Consider the following 13,198-nt stretch of genomic DNA (forward strand, 5'->3'; position numbering starts at 1 on the left):
AGAAGAGAACTCTACTCTTTTCCAGTCAAGTTGCTCTTATCAGCTGATATTTTGTGGTACCAGTCTGAGTCAGAGTGTTCCAAATTTCTTAGGGGGCCAGTCTGGATTAAAAATTTGCTATGCAAATAAAGTGGCCACATCTGGTTAGAGTAATACTAGTACTTCATGTATTTGGAAAAGATAAAGCCTCCTTTTCCCTGGGCTGAGTTCTAAATATCAGTCAACCCACACTTCCACACTTAGCCAGCTAACCTATTTCTAACTAAATTAAATTAAATTAAATTACCTTCATTGTTCTGAAACGGAATGTTAACCATTTCATCAATAAAAACTGCTATCATTAAAAATTGCCATTATTTAAGAGTCGTAGAGTAATATTATCAATTAGTAATGGAAAGCACAATATTCACCTTATTCCAAATTTTAAGTGCATCTGTTACCTTGTCAAGGAAGAATCCAGATTCATGAGACTTTATCCACTGTGACAAACAAGATAAACAGCAGAGAAACACACGTAAACACACGTGCAAAATTATTTAGCACAAGATGAAAATACAGTTGTAAATAGGAAATATATATTTTTTAAAGAGGAATGATTGGTGACTTGTGTAGTGGTTCTAAAACAAAATTATGTTTTACAACTGAACTAGCTATGGCCCATCATTTAAACATTAGTGTGTAAACCTGCAGGGATGTTTAAAGGCTTCTAAGTGGATTCTTTGCCTTACTTGGTCAATGATCTAGAAATCTGCCAAATTGCAAAGGGCATTGTAAAATGAGGTCAAACAGGTAACCAGGTAAGGACTTTTTCTGTTGCTTTTAGACACGGTGGGATTTTTTGTTTGGCCTTTGGACTTTGGGTTGTGTTTTTTCCTTTTATACCGATGCCAAAAATTCTGTTTATTATACTTTCTCTGAATAGTTTTTAAAAAGTGTGAAAATGCATTGAGTCGCATGGAGTCATGCCTTATTGACAGGCATTCAAGAAGAGAATCATATTGGAAAGGTCAGCCTGACATTCACCAGCAAGGATCTCAGTCAGGTGTTTTATTATGTGAAACGTATTTCTTTGGATTCTCTTTTCAGTAATCACAATATTTAAAGGTAAAGTGGAAGAAGTTGAATTACCTGTGGATCAAGTAGACATCATCATCAGCGAGTGGATGGGTTACTGTCTGTTCTATGAGTCAATGTTAAACACAGTCATCTTCGCACGAGACAAGTGGCTGGTAGGTGCTCTGCATGTCGGGCTCCTTGCTGGAGCAATCACCATTTATTTTCTACAAGCTTTCCCTTCCCTACTGTGCCATAACAAGACACAGTCCCATCTCCAAGTGCCATTTCCTAGGCTTTAACAAGGAGATAACAAAGGGAACCTCAGTGAAAGAGCTTTGCTTTTGATTAAGTGCTGGCCGGCGAGGTTTGGCATTGCCACAGGCTGCAAGGTTAAAGCTGGTGTGACAATCAGAAGGAAAACAATAAAGGCATGCAAGGGGTGCTTGTCTGGTTTTTGTATGTGCAGTTCAAAATGTGATGTCTTTGTCAGGTGAATAGATTACGAGATCCATTTCCCCACAATTCATCAACAGAAACCTGGAGGGCTAATGTTTCCAGACCGAGCTGCTTTGTACGTGGTAGCAATTGAAGACAGACAGTACAAGGACTTCAAAATTCACTGTGAGTAGGCACCTGCCAGTAACACTTTTCTGTGGCTATTTCCCTACAGTCTTTCCTTACCAGTAGCCTACTGTAATCTCTTTGCAGGCTAGAATTCCAGTATAAATGTGTACTCTGAGAAAATGATCTGCTGATAAATTCAGGAAATTTGCAGTAATTTAAAGCGAGAGAAGGAGAGATGGATGTATAAGTTGAAGAATTTGCCTGGAGTTATATTAATACCTCTAGCTATATTTAAAATGTGGATTATAGGAGATTTAGTTTTGTTGTTGTTTTGATAAATATATAATCCATCATAGCAGCCACAAAACCCAGTAATATTCTTTTGCCATTCAGGTCCTTGTTTTAGTTTTTAACATAACAAAATCATAAAAACAGTAAGTTGAGAATTAATTGAAGAAAAAAGCCTAGAAAACAATATATCTCCATGATAGCTTGTCAAGGAGGAAAACCCCAGAACATGTAATACCTTTTTCAAAAACATTTTATGTGAGAATTTTTACATTAAGAATAAGAATCAGAAATCTGAATTTTACTTACATGTTCAAAAAGGGTTTTAATTTTGGAGTTTTCAGTACTTCATAGATGCATAAAATTGACTTTTCCTTTGCTTCTAAAATGTTGGGAGAGTTTCCTTGAAGTATCATTGAATAACTGGTGCTGTTAGTGACATCTACAAGTGACCTAGTCCAGGCTCTTGCTGTGATCAAATGAACAAGTTTTACATTATTTTATTCTTTTCCTTTCAACATTTTCTTTTATTTTATTTACTTTTCAGAGCTGGTCAGTTTCACTTAAAGGTATTTTCCATTAAGGAAAAAAAAAAAAATCACAAAATCCCTAAGCAGATTTATTAACCAAAGATACATGTGAAAATTTGGGTTAAATCTGTGGGTTCAGACAACCTTTAAATAAAAATGCTTAACTCTTCATTTCTTGACTCTCAGCTCCTCCCAGAAAAGAAGGCTTGGTGTTTCTGTAATGAAATTCAGTGCTAATACACAGAAATGCCAGTTGGCCAAAATTGCTATTTTGGGTCAAAAGCGAGGTCAGTGCAGTGGGATGGTGACAAGAAATCTCTGTAGGTGCCAGGAAGGATTATATCTCCTCCTCAAGCACAGCCTAGGTTTTTCTCCTTGGCTATGGGATGACCTTGACAGTTAAACTCCTTACAAAATTTGCAGATTCAAATGGATGTATGAGGCATCCATTCTGTAAAGGAATCAGAGCCATTTTGGCCTAAAGTCTTTCACTTTGCTTTTGAACTCCTTCCTTTCCAGGCCTTGAGTCTTTTTATTTTCTCACAGATGATACATCTGTTTACAAATTGTTTCATTTTTTGTCATTTGAAAAAATGTTCCAAGTCATTTTTTCCTCTTCTGAAATTGTTGTTTTCCTTCAAGACACTTTATTTTCTGGTTTCACCTCTGATTTAACTTCCTCCCCTTGCCTCATATACCTCTGCATCTTTAGTTATTTCTGTCTCACTATCTATCTGCACCAACATCTCGTCTTTCCTTTCTATTTATAAATATTGATGGTGTCTCCTTACATTTCAATTTTTCATCTTTTTCTCTCTTAAGAAGGATGGAGTCTTGCCTTCACATGAGATGTGGAGCTGAGCATTTTAAAGGGCATTCAAGAACCATTATATTGATTATGAAATAATGCAATATGAGTTTTCTAAAAAAATCTAACTCCTGATTTTTCTAACTGAAGATTAATGTCACAGAATATTACTACAATCAATTACTCTGATATACTGCAAAATGTGAAACATATAATTTTATTTTTTACCTCCCATGACAGCTGTCTGCCAAAGACAAATTGGGGTACTTATTTCAAAGGTATCCCATATAGGCTGAAGTGCAGTAAAATATGGAGGCCTCAATAATAAATAAAAAATTAATAAATTGTTTCTCCAGGACTTCCTAGTTAATCTTTTCTGAGTAATCACATAAAAATATATGCCTTTTATAAATATAATCTGAAGCTCTCACACTCTCATGATGCCTGAAACAAAAGTTTCAGCTCCCTTGAAATGTTGAGAAACTCGCAACCCAAAAAAGAAATAACAATGATATATCAAAGAATCATTCATGTACATTTTTTTTTCCCAATTTAGGAATATTCAGATTTTTATATCACATTACATTTTCAGTAGTACTCCTCTGGAAACCCCAGTAGCTCAAATACTATGCACTGAGGAAAAAGAGACATTTCAAACATGCTCACAAATGCGTTTATCTGTTTACTTTGTCTTTTGTTAAGCCATTTTCTAAAACACTCCCAGTGTTCAGTTTAGATTTCAAGGTGAAGCACTGAATGGACCTTGACTTACATGCTTCATAAGACTAAGATTTCATTTGTTGGAAGGTTCTTCTTTTCACTTTGTTAAGCAACATTAAAAGCAAAGCCAGTGTACTTTTCCATTTTTCAATGATTCCATTTTGTGGAAAAAACCCTCAGCATGATAAGAAGCATCTATTGGAACAATCAGAAGAACAATTCAAATACAGAGGAATGGCATGACTTTAAAATCTTTTCAAAGTGAACCTTTTGCTTCTCTGTCATGATGTGCACACAGATTAAAACTTAGAGTCGCAACTATTGAAGCACACCTGCAATTCTACTCCTGCCAATAATTCACTCACTGAAACTAAAACTACTTAAATAATCAAAAGAGCATGTAAACTGTTTATTGAGTGGCAGTCTATGGGGGGGCAAAGAAAAAAGTGTTAAGCAAAATGGATAGGAAAGGATAGAATTCCTCACAGCTATTCCCACCACTCAGCCTGACATCAGATGGTTTTGGGCAACAATCATGAGAGTCTAAAGCCACGAGAATCATTGACAAATCTCATATAAAACAGTTTTATAGATACCAAAATATAAGGGTCACTTGTTCAAAGATGCACATTGAGGGCTTATTTTGTCACAATTGCATTACCTGTAAAACAGCAATGATGACATACACAGCTGGGAGCAAAGAGCTGAAGGGACATCCGAAAATGAGGGGATGGTAGAAGTTCTTTCAAAAGAAAAATCCTTTGAGAAGAAAAAATTATTTTCTATTATGGCTGCTAACCTTGACAAATCCATTTGCATTGACAGGGTGGGAGAATGTGTACGGCTTTGACATGACCTGTATTAGGGATGTTGCCATGAAGGAGCCCTTGGTGGACATAGTAGATCCAAAGCAAGTGGTGACCAATGCCTGCTTAATAAAGGTTTGGTAGTTCTGAATATTCATAGTTCTAATTATGAATGTTTGCACCTAACTATAGGGTTCTTTTGGGACCTGCTGCTTATGTTTTGCTGCTGTCTTTGTGTGCTTTGAACCAGCTGCAGAAGCTATCATCACAAAATGCTGTCACACTAAGAAAGAAAATTATGCAGTTTTAAATTAGCCAGTTCTTGCATTTTTCACATGCTCAGTACTGTTACCTGACCTGGGCATGAACATTGATGCCTTGGTTTCTTATAGATTTCCCAAAAGCAAGATGCTCCTTGTGTCTCTACTCATGTGGTTATATCTGCAGGCTGTAACTCGAGATTCTTACAAATTTTACTTGTGCAAATACTGGATGAAGAGAGACATGGTATATTTAGATACAAATTTGAATTGCCCTTTATTTACAAAAAAGGCTGGAAATTACTGATAGAATGCTGCTGAGGAGAAGGGGTAAATGATACTGTTTGCAGTACGAAACTCTGAAGTATCGGTTCTGAATTGATGATGAAATAAGTAATGAACTCCAGAACATGTGATCAGAATTTGAATTCAATTTATTTCTCTAACTTCCTAATTCTTAGCCTTATATAGAATGCTACTGCTCTCTCTCAGCCCCAACATCTGCACCCAGAGGTTAACTCATACCCTGCTCTGCATATGAGACAGAAAGGTCATTAATCCCTGTTCACAAGATTATGTTAACAAGGAAGGAACTGCCTGCAGGAACACTTGAAAACTCTAAAATTCCCTTAATGTGAAGGAATCCTCCTCATGTGGAACAACTGTCATGAACAAGGCTGTCTACATCAATAGCAGTGGTAGTACCAGCTCCATGAATCCAAGAGCTCTCAGAGAGTGACTCCCAGAGAGTCACTTCTAACTTTTCCCTTTCACTTTTTGCCAGTAACAAACACAGCAGCAAATACTCCCATAGGCAAAAGGGACAGCCATGCCTCCAGTCTGCTAAACCTGTTCTTAAAGCACCAAAAAGGAGCAGAATCAGAAACTCAGGATGAGCATGTGTGCATGCACAGCCCATCTGCACTGAGGGGAACACAAGATGGCTGTGCCTGAAAACAGCCTCAACCAGAGCAATTTAAAATTGCAGCACACACAAAAGAAACAGCTATTTAGACTCTGTGAAATATGTCCAGAGAGAAAGAGATGAGGGAGCAAAATGGGTTGGCTGCTCTGGAATAAAAAACTGCACACCCTTAATTGAAGTGCAAATCCAGTGCTTTATTTAGAAGGCCTTTGAAAGTAATTTGGTTTAAGATGACATATAACAATTTTCAAAATGTTTCTATTCAGGTTTATATTTAGTTTTGACATCTTTTGTCCATAAATTGAATGGATCTGTACCATGTAGAGGCACTATGACAGGAAAGCAGGTAATAAGTACACAACCACAAGCCACCCTCCATTCCAGAATCAGTCACTAATCTCACAATCTGATCACTAAGAAAAGAGAAAACTGTCAATGAAAAGCATAAAGGAGTGAGGTTTAGGTTCAAGATAGCAATATGGAAGCAGGAAAAACAGACTCTGTAGTTATATATTTTTAAATTTAATTTACTTTTGCACATGGTTTATTTATATAAAATGCATTTCTTTCGTCCTGAAAATATTTGCGAATTCAGAGAACAGTATTAGCCTAAGAAAACATTTGAGAATAAACAAAGCCATAATGTTTAATTATTCAAATGTTTTATTACAGCACTTTTGGATAGCACAGCTTGTTCATATTAGATTCACAGAGGGATTTTTAGGGTTGTGTTCAACCCAAAGCCAGCCAATTTAGGGTGCCTACCAGATGAGTCTGAGCTCTCTTTACATTAGTCAGTGGATGGACCCATCACTAGATGCATTCCTCAGAGACCAGTCAGAGTCCTGTGCTTCTGCAGTTATTTCAATCCCCAATTTAGATGCTCTGAATGGTTCTACAAAATCAGCAAAATAAGATATCAACTGTGCATGCTGTGTAGCCATGGCACTTATCTGACATGCTGGAGACTTGAGCAAAATTTCCTCTTTTTTACTCCTCAGAAATTGAATGTAACCCATGTCCTGAATGCTTTAAGGAACTTAAGGCACTAAGCCACAGGTGCACTGGGGGTGGTGCATGCAGAGAATGCAGCATCCTCTCTGCTCTGAGAGCCATTCTCTTTTGCATGATCTCTTAAATACATCTGAGGGGCAGAGGAATTGTCCTGTCAAATAGGAGTCCTCTGTTTAACTCCCATACCAAATCAGACAGGGAGAGTAGTGAGAACAAAGCATCTTCAAATCACAGAATCAATAAATGAACTCAGGAATAAATGCACCAGGTGTCCTGCTGGGGCCTGCTGCTTTCAGTAACACTGCCAAAAAAATGGCAAAGTTTGTTTCATGCTTAATTGTGTTTTCTTCTCTGATCCAAAATAAACAAAAAAACAAAATCTGAAAAACTCCACCAAACCAGGACATCCGCTGAGATTTGCATGTTTAGCTTATTTCCATGCTCACAAAATACTAGCTGAGTAACCTGAGTGTCTGGGAAGGAGATCAGGAAAGAGGTGCCATGACACTCTAGAAGCAACCTTGCCTTCAATTTGCATCATTTGTCTCGTGTGCAGTTAGCTGTAATGAGTGTTACCATTTTATATAAGAATATATAGTTGCTAGAGTACAATTCAAAGAGATCATCAAAACCCGACTTGGCCATTCTCAGAATTATATTAATTAATAAAAAGGTCCCCACTTTTGTCTCCTACCTTGCATTGTAGAAAAACTATGTTTCTTTCCTTAAAAAACGAATTGCAGAAGTGACCAACATTTTATTGGGTTTAATATTTTTGAGAAATTTCTACTGACTTCTCTAATGAAAATATTTCCTAGTGCTTTTGCTTCCACTTTACCCTGCACAGCCAACACAGCTCAGAGAGAGGGAGCTAGTTCCCTTTTATGTGCCTCACCATTAGACTTAAGTCCCAATTTCCCCACAGTGAGATCACTAAAAAGACACCAAAAATCCAGAAGTCTGCAGCTATCACCCACCAGTCCAGTTTAGCTTGGCCAAGCAAATTTTGCAGACTGCTATGGAACTCTGCCAGGAGACCTCAGAAGTTCTCTTTCCTACAATGCTTTTTTATTACCCTCTTTTGAGGGGGAAAAGCCAAAAATATTTGAAGGTTGTCACAGCTTTAAATGACCAATTATATGCATAGGTCACTGATAAGCACTAGTGCCACAGGGTGTCATTGCAATGCAGTAGAATAATTTTCATTATGGTTAAGTTGTTCTTGAACAATAATGTTTACCAGACAGGCCAAAACTATGGCTTGCTTAAATCATCTCCCTGTAAGTTTTCTAAGTCTCAGAATCATGAATGTGGTTCATGCAAAGACCTCAAAGGCTGCATCTTTCTATGTCTCTTTTTGCAGTCTTGCCTTAGATTATAGAAGGCAATTTGTACAAGACCCCTCTAATGTGCCCTAAAAGAGCCCTCTAATCCAGAATCTGTTCTCCATTATTGCAGTGCAAGTCTTAAGAAATGCTGGAGGTCAGAGACGCAATTCCTGACTCCAGCTGGTAGAGAAAATTTGGATTTCTGCCTACAAAAATTCTGCTTCCCTATATGCATGAGCAATAAGGGTACCAGAGCAATGAGAATGAGCAATAAAGGTACCAGAAAGTGCAGAGGAAACATTTCCCACAGTGTTAGAATAGTACTTCCGACTTACCATCCTCCCTATCATGACTACGAGGTTTGGAAATAGCCCAGATAAAAACAGAACCTAGCTGGAAAAATCAGATCCATCTGAAAAACACAAACCTTGAAGAGTGAGATTTAAATATTGATGGAAATAAGCAATCGTGGAGACTACATTGTTGCTTGCTACTACTGCCATCAAGCCATAGTACAATTGACATGATTTGCTTCTGTCTTGTTCAACAGTAAGATCCCTGTGCTCACTATTTGGAATCAGTTACATGACGCAGGACTAGAAAGCATCAAAAAGCATCATCATCTAAAAGCAGATCCCTCTCATGCCTCAAATGTTTTGACTGCTTGACACAGTCAAATCACTTTCCAGAGATGCAAAAACAAATAAGTTCATTTTTATTACAAAACCCAACTCTGACATCTTACCTTATGCTGACAGTCCCTGATGATTAAAAGCCTTGAACTGGACCTCTGTCTCCATTTCAACATCGACCTATATTTATCAGAGCACCTTTTTACCCTGATTTTCCCCAGCTCCTACAGTCCCTGCCTGCCATTCCCAAGAACATATGCTCTTCAGTGAGGTTCCTCTTGTCAGCTTAGGCAGATGACTGGATCATTTGCTCATTAATTGATGCATTAGAATAGACCTCTGATTTCTTACAGTGCTAAAAGGCTGCCAGTTGTCTTTTTCTGATCATTAAATGAAGTACTAAAGTACCTCATTTAACACTTACCTGAGAGTCACAGACATCTGCCTGTAAAGGTCTTTTTCTTTCTCCTCAAAAACAGGAGGTAGATATATATACAGTGAAGACTGAAGAACTGGAATTTACTTCTGCATTCTGCCTCCAAATTCAGCGCAATGATTACATTCATGCCTTGGTCACCTATTTTAATATTGAATTTACAAAGTGCCACAAGAAGATGGGATTTTCTACAGGTAATCTGTATTTCTTTTCATTTCATTTCTGTTGCTCTCAGTGCTGCTGGTTAGATGGTACAGGAAGGTTTAATGTACCACCACATTTGAATTTCAGTGATAAAAACTATTGTAATTTTGGGGGAGGTGAGCAGGATGGGGAAAGGATAACTGCTTATAGAATTTTGTGGAAGCTGAGGCATAATTTCACAATGGCTATCAAGCTCAGAGCTCAGCAGGAATTACAGCCTGTGAATTTATGTCCCTCACCAGTCATATCTAAATCCTGTGTCAAGTTTCTCGAATTAGACAGAGAATTATCGGCTCAGAGGGAAATAGCAGCTCTGCATCCTAGTTTTCCCAAAATCCAAAACTCAACAAAGCTTGCCCCAGAGTCTAGAACAAAACTACCATTTTTTCCCAGCTATGAAAACACACATACTGATTATGTGAGTCATCTCTAACAACCCAGATGTGAAACTATAACTTGCCTTGGTGAGCAGATATTTAAAGGAATAACTCCATTCCCTTAAGGCATTGTTTATCAGACTGAATAAGCCAGAGAGTCCTGCAATAAATGCAAAAACCTCATCCTGTAGACAGCCTTGTGTGTAGACAGGAGGGTGAAGTGTTTCTCTGCCTCTGTTCAGTTTATCATGATAATGTAGGTGCAGAAGAATTGCTCCATAAAAAGGTTGTTTGGCCATCTGCTGCTGAATGTCACCACTCTCTTAAAAGGCTGGTGGAGGTTCTCATCTGGTGTCTGTTGGCAAACCTGCACTGAATTCACTAAAATACACCAATTTGTAGGACATGTCAAAATGGCACTTCACTGATAGGCATTTTTATAAATTATGAATAAGTGTGTAATTTGGGGTGGGTTTGGGGACCTGGGCCTGCATTACACACACCCCACTGTGTTCTTGGGACCCTAGTTTCTAGTTATGCCAAGCTTTTCTAGGGAATGTGGCCCTGCATAGGGGCCCTGCATGTGCACAGCTACATGGGTGTGTACAGAGCAGCAGTTATGATTTAGAATTTAAATTCAATTTCACTTTGGTCTAACATGTTTTCAGTTAGAAATTTTACGCAGCCATGTCCAAATAGTAAACAGTCTGGATCTGAACTCCTACAAGAAGGTATCTCATTAACAGTCATTAATTGGCATTACCAGTCATTAAAACTGTCTGGACATATAGACAGAAATTATCTGGTAAAATCCTTTTCCTTTTGAAGATACCAATTTGCCAGCACAGTTTCTGAAAAATGTTGTTTTATATCAGTCTTTTGATTCTAGAATTTTAGAAAACAGCTAAAAATTCCTGTCCTGCCAGTTTCTTAAAAAAAAAAAAAATAGTATTTCTCCAGTCACAAAAGATTTTCAAAGCCAAGTAATTTTTTGAAATATTGATGTTGAAATGAAATGAGATCATTATTTTATTGAACAATAATGATACAATGTTATTAATGATAGAATGACCTCATGTGACTCGGGTATACAAATAGAAGAAAAATGAATTTATCAGAGGCCTTGTTTTGCCAGGTTAGGAAGTCTTTGAGGTCCTACAGCTATTCTTAGGTTCCTAGATGCTCTTGACTGCAAGAATAGTAGGAGCAAGAAGTGAGCAATACAAGTTCATTAGACACTGCTCAAAGATTGGAATTTACATCAGAAATAGAATCAAAGAAGTAAATTAAAAGCCTGAAATAGTAAAGGGTCATCAAAGTGATTCTGCTAAGCAAGACTAGAAATTAATTTAGACAGTTTTCATTTCTGGCAAATGGCCCAAAATGCCTTTTAATAGTCCCAAACAAGATCAAGGTGCAAGTGCTTTTTCATCTGCTCTATCCTCCTGGAAACTATAAAAATTTGCTGGCTTGGGATCACTAGCCAAATGTTTCATCTGCAACACTGTGATTAATAATTTTTGATGAACCTTTCCTTCATGCTGTTGCATCATATTGTTTTTCGAACTAAGCACTTAGTGGTAAAGATTTTCCCAATTTGAAAACGTGTAGGCTGAAATAAAAGGATAAAAATGTGCCTGTCTTGCCCTATAACCCCTTTTGTGGAATCCTTCTTACTGGGTGTGATTCACATCTGACATATTCCAGTAAAGATTAGATGACAGCCCACAGACAGCCAATAGAATGGTATTGTAAAGTACATTGCTAATACAGTAAATAAAGCATTCTATGAAAAGAAAGGATTTTTCCCAGTTATTTCAAAGCTTAATTTGATTTGCAAGGCATTTAAGAAATTTCAATAAGTGATACCCGTATATATATTTTTTAGCACCTGATGCTCCTTATACTCACTGGAAGCAAACTGTCTTCTACTTGGAGGACTATTTAACTGTGAGACGAGGAGAAGAAATTTATGGGACTATATCCATGAAACCAAATGCAAAAAATGTGGTAAGTCAGCATCTCTGATCCTAATTCCACCTCTACTGATCACAAACTAAGATCAGCAATAAAGAAAATGCATAGGAGTAAAACAATAAGCATGCTAAAGGCATGCAAGTTTATTAGTAAGAACAGTCACAGCTTCACCAAAGCTGATGACAGCAATGAAAAACCAGTGCTGATGGTAAGAAGTCAGCCTGCAAGCAGGCTAGCATGGGAAGGGAGCAAGGATTCAAATACATCACTGAGTCAGCTGCCCTCTGCAATCAGCTTGACTCACATTTTGTGATGCAAGCAGGCAAGGGGTTTTTCACACTGTCACTGAAATCAGTGGAAAGATCCCTTCTGCCAACACAAGATGATCAAGAGTAACACTTCAGTTGCTCTGAGTGATTTGGCACTCAGTGCCCAAGGACAGTCCAACAGGAAATTAAGTAACACATTTCAGAGGAATGCTTGTATGAACTTACTGATCAAATATATTTGAACTCACTAATTGAGTGAAAGGTTGTTTAGAAATTGTGCCTTTCCATAGAAAATGCAGATGCTTTATTTAAGGCTAAAGCTAAAGGAGGATGGGTATCACACTACCATGACTGTTGAAAAGATCCTCAGGTTCTCTGCTGTGGGCTGAATGCCCCTAGTGCTTATTTTAACTGGTGAGGAGACTGTGAAACATGGTCTGAGAGACAAGCTATGGCTGGATGGAACAAGAGATGAGAATTATGGCTTCAGGGAGAAACACTGGACCATTTTATGCCAAAAAATTTGAGCAGTATCTCTTCATTTTCTATTACGGTAAACAGCAGTTAAGATAACCTGATTATCCACCTATGCAGTTATTGTGATTGTTGAAAAATTGCATTTATTAACTACAAAAAATCTTAACATTTCATTGTCTTCCCTTTTTGCATTGCTTTTCCATTTTTATACTAAACACAGATTGGATATGGTAGTGCTGATACAGACAGAGAAATAAACACAAAATAAACTTGGCATTAAAACAAACATATTCACCCCTGAAGCTACTGGCTGAAAGAGGAAAATAATCTGTTTCCCCACCCTTATGTTGTCCTAGGGAGACTGGAATACTTACTTTTTGATTAAATGTATCCATTTTCTTTCAGGGAAAAGTGAATAACATATCTCCAATTTGTTCTCACAGCAGTATGAATGCAGATTTAGGTGCTAAAATTAATGTGCTCTTGATAGCTGTCATAAGAAAGAAAGACCACCTTGGTTCAAAAGG

General features: G+C 37.5%; 1 protein-coding gene across 5 annotated transcripts in view; it reads left to right on the forward strand.

Annotated features, from left to right (window-relative positions):
* PRMT8 (protein arginine methyltransferase 8) overlaps nucleotides 1–13,198 on the forward strand; it is a 57,768-nt gene that overhangs the window by 42,003 nt on the left and 2,567 nt on the right. For 3 of the 5 annotated variants that reach the window (XM_079333403.1, XM_079333402.1, XM_079333406.1), the window contains 4 exons: nucleotides 1,087–1,229; nucleotides 1,590–1,677; nucleotides 4,792–4,907; nucleotides 9,411–10,235. In XM_079333403.1, the coding sequence (XP_079189529.1) occupies nucleotides 1,087–1,229; nucleotides 1,590–1,677; nucleotides 4,792–4,907; nucleotides 9,411–10,004 (941 nt within the window). In that variant the 3' untranslated portion in view covers nucleotides 10,005–10,235. Of the gene's footprint in view, nucleotides 1–1,086; nucleotides 1,230–1,589; nucleotides 1,678–4,791; nucleotides 4,908–9,410; nucleotides 10,236–11,836; nucleotides 11,959–13,198 lie in introns of those variants that run through there. The other 2 variants (XM_079333404.1, XM_079333405.1) reach the window with 1 other exon arrangement.

The sequence above is a fragment of the Erithacus rubecula genome (genome assembly GCF_903797595.1).
Source record: "Erithacus rubecula genome assembly, chromosome: 1".
Lineage (NCBI taxonomy): Eukaryota > Metazoa > Chordata > Aves > Passeriformes > Muscicapidae > Erithacus > Erithacus rubecula.